The sequence below is a fragment of the Ammodytes marinus genome, assembly GCF_949987685.1.
Source record: "Ammodytes marinus genome assembly, chromosome: 4".
Taxonomy (NCBI): domain Eukaryota; kingdom Metazoa; phylum Chordata; class Actinopteri; order Uranoscopiformes; family Ammodytidae; genus Ammodytes; species Ammodytes marinus.
The window spans coordinates 28,499,567-28,503,621 of record NC_137233.1 but is presented as its reverse complement, the minus strand read 5'-3'; the positions used below and the strand labels follow the sequence as shown (position 1 = coordinate 28,503,621).

Here is a 4,055-nt window from a genome sequence, read left to right as displayed (position 1 = left end):
GCTGATTTCTTACTAATTTGTCCTTATATAGCTGTGGCATGGGTTGGGTTCGTGTCTCAAATTGGTCAGTCCCAGGCTAGGCTACTATGTGTTGTGGTTATGGGTCGGTGCAGAACTCTAGACTCTAGAGCAAGGTCATGTGTAAAGAGTTGCACATTGGGTAACATGCTGTTTATCGTGCTTATGACCAAATCTTCCTTTCACCCAGATTTTTAAAGGAATCTCTTTGGATTCTGGAAATACCTCTAGGACACTCGATTGTGCAACCATCCGGGTTGAACACAGTTTAGGTGTCTTCTGGAAGAAGAAAAAAAACTTTGCTGAACTCCTTGACTTGAATGTAATGATACGAGACGAGAGGTAAGAACTAGGGCTGTGGGTCATCAATTTGGGTGTGGTGAAAGTGAATCACTGGCTTTAGAAACTCCTAATTGTAGTTGCTTTGTCATGTGGTTTCCATGCTGTGGCGACACAGGCTCCAGCACACAGCAACACAGTATACCCAGCATGCCCGGTAAGCTCATTGCTTTTTCAATATCGTCCTTTGCAGCTGGTGGTCCTCCATTGACTGACCTGCTCGTCAGTACACAAGCCAGACAGTCTCTCCGCTGCTCACCGGAGACACTGGTAAATGGCTGCGGGCCGCATTAGTCACGTAAGTACTTCTTTATGATGTTTGAATTGACTGGGCACTTGGAGCAGAAATGTTATAGCAGACTTTCCATTGTGCTCATGAATGGCAGTGTTCGAACAAAGGGCTTGAACAAGGCAACTGTGGCTGGTCAACTGTAGGATTTACGCCTCCGCTTTCCTGTAGAACACGCCAATTGTACCCTTTTCCCCTTCCGTTGTCTCCCCGGGAACCAGAACATTGTCTGACAAGCCATGTGGGTGGGTGAACACTGGTTGAAGAAAAGAAAAATACAGGCTGGATTTTTCTTTTCATACAGTGTCAAGCTTTCCCACAAAAACCAATGCGCTGGAAAGGACACATCAAACATAGTGAGAGATATCTGTGAACATGCATAGAGTCAGCCCTACCCCCAAGGACTGTCTCCCCATGGACATTTGAAGTATGGAAAACTATAGCCACACAAAGAAATCACATGACCTCTTCTTACATTGCACTAAACAGAACATATTTCAAATGCAGAATAACTTAAAAACAACCCTGCTTTCAACTTCCGGCCACCAACTCCTTCATTCTGCTTTCCTCCTTGATAAAAGACTCACCAATTGCTAGCTTTTCCCCCCTTATTTGGCACATCCCGTGCCCACCCACCCACCCACCCACCCACTCGCTCCTCATTTGTCATTGGTCCTGATAATACTATGTTGCCAAAAGCATGGATTCTAGCCTGTAATAAGGGCTATTTACCCGGAGGGAACAGCTATTATCATGCTTTAGAGGTTTTGGAGAGTGAACTTGATGACAAAAGGGAGAATAGCCAAGGAGAGCCAATAGGGAGCCTATCTTCTCTTGAGAGAAATCTGACAAACAGCATCTGTACTGAGGATTAAAAGGATTTGGGAGGCCTTGAACTATTATTGGAAGCGTTTGAAATTCGACAGAGAGATTGAACTGTTGATTTCTTCTGCTTCGAGAGGGCTTGTGACTGAAGCGTACTGTGAAATATCTACCAGAACACCACGGGAATCGCAGTGCATGTGGGAAAATTGGCACACTTGGGCTCGTTTGGCTGCAACCCATGACAATCTGAGATCTGATAAGTTTGATCGCATTACCTCACCTCCCAACCCCCATCAGTAAGCTGTTTTTTTTTTAGAGTATGTTACATATTCCATACAAAGAACCTCATTATTTCCCACATTTTTAATTAAAAAAAGTATTGAACCCTCTCAGCCACTCTCAGTTGTCATGTGCATAGATGCAGGGAGTTTTCAGAAAGGACTCATAATATACCTGAATGGTGCTTACATAATTGCGCATCACTGAGATATGTTATTCCAATCGTGAAGGTGAAAAACACGAAATAAAAAAAACAAGCAGGTTTGCTTCGACTAGTACACTATATGCTTGCCTTCCTTTCTGTCTAACTGATTCTTAACTATCGCCCACTTTTTCCAACACACAAGAGCAAACTGTTGTTCATTTAGCAAATTTAAACATGTTCATTTATTGCCAGGGTTTTTTATTTCGTTTTTTTTTTGTGAGATGACTTTGAGATGACAGATGTGGAAGAAAGCTTCTCTAGAACGTCAGAACGCCCCATCAATAATGCACACACAGCTTGTTATAGCTCAAACTCACTCCGCTTCGATGGCTCACCAAACTAAAAACCCAGCAGCAACGACCAGGAAGGTGTGTGTGGGTGTGTGTGTGTGTGTGTGTGTGTGTGTGTGTGTGTGTGTGTGTGTGTGTGTGTGTGTGTGTGTGTGTGTGAGTGTGAGTGCGCGTTTGTGTGTGTTATCTTCTGTGTGTATGAGGATGCACAAACATGCCAGCACTGGAGTGTATGCATGTCTGAGAGACGATGGGCGTTGAAAGCATTGACTTTTAAACCTTTCCTAATGGGAAGGGGAGTGACTGTTTATTCTCACTGAATCAGTGCTGCAGGGAGAATCATTAGGCCCAGGTTTATGGTGTATTTACCTGCATTACTTTATACACATAATTTACCTTTGTACTGAATAGAAAGAAAGCCTGGGACAAAGATTGAGGTCAGGGATACGGGCACCGTGTGAGCGTGATGTAAAGCGTTGAATCTTTTAACATCCAATACTTAAAGCGGAAAGAATTCAGGAGAGGAAGATAGAAGCTTTCAGTGCTCTACTGATGCAGACACAGCCAGTGGTCACAGTCGCCTTCAATGAGAAAAGAGGCTTCTGCCTGAGAAGATGTTAAAGCACAGTATGTGTCCACATATGCATGGCTGTGATTATCAATCCACAAGAGAGTAATAGAGATTAGCCTTAATCAGGTATTCAGTCCTATATTGTATATGGTTTGATAAAGAGCACTTTCAACCATATACGGTTGTTCTGCATGCATCACTCAACAGTAAATGAGTTGGAGATCCTTAATTAACTGGTTTTCCAAGTATATATGAACACTAAGGACAAAAAAAATTCGATGTGAAAAAAGCTATGTGAATCGCCAGCATGCATGAATTAATGTGATGCTCCACACACAGACCTCCTATTGCTTCATTGAGATATGTGTTCAGTTTCGTCTTACAGAAATGCACACAAATAGGAATAGCTCGAAAAACTAAACATACCAAAAGAACTCGAAACGTAAAGAGTTGGACAAACTTCAGTAATAAGAAAACTAAAACCACGCAGATTCAGTCCACACCCAAAAGCTGCAGCAGCTATAATGCGTTCTACCATACTGGATTGTGTGTCCCTATTTATTACTGATCATCCTCTCCTTGAACAACCGTAACTAAATCCCGCGGGAAAGGGTGGGGCGCCTTCACAACTTTTCTCGACCATGCAGTCTTTCTCACACAGCGAACTTTCCCTGACTCGGGCCGGACATTTGGACTCACCTGCAGGAGACGGTGATTTCTACTTTGGTGGCGGGGATGTTGCCGGTGATCGGGTCGAAGTCGTACACCGATGACATGTCCTCCAGCTTGTCCGTCATGTCTCCCCCCATCATCTCCATCGCAGGGTCTCGGGGTGACTCGGGTCTGATCCGGGAGCCGCGCAGCCGAGCCCCGGGGAATCGCGTTGAGTCTCCGGTAAGGCCAGCGACCAGATCGGAGACCAGATGGCCTCCGGTCCGAACGGGAGAGGAAGCCAGTTCACAGATGTTGTAGCGGGAGAGGAGGGAGGAGGGGATGGGGGGAGCACTGGGAGAGTGGACACTTGAAAAAAGGCAAAGGCGCAATTGGTTAACAGCCTTTGCAGCTTAACAGAATGTTTAAAAAATAAAAATGGGGGGGGGGATGAAATAAAAATAAAATAAAGCTAAGGCAGTATCTGAACCACTGTTGCGCCCTCGCCGACCGGCTGCGCATTACATGGAGATGTGGACTGTGCGCTTTGTCTTCAGTCTGTGCGCGCAGCACTGTGAAGCGCGTGAA

At 44.9% G+C, this 4,055-nt stretch overlaps 1 protein-coding gene across 2 annotated transcripts in view; it reads right to left on the bottom strand.

Moving 5' to 3' along the window:
• The window catches only part of cpne5b (copine Vb), a gene marked incomplete at both ends in the record, with an annotated part of 92,700 nt that extends 89,060 nt beyond the window's left edge, over nucleotides 1-3,640 (bottom strand). The window contains one exon of one of the 2 annotated variants that reach the window (XM_080025332.1): nucleotides 3,516-3,640. In XM_080025332.1, coding sequence (XP_079881458.1) covers nucleotides 3,516-3,634 — 119 coding nt within the window. The remainder of the gene's footprint in view (nucleotides 1-3,515) is intronic. The other variant, XM_080025331.1, reaches the window with a different exon arrangement.
• Between the last annotated feature and the right edge of the window lie 415 nt (nucleotides 3,641-4,055).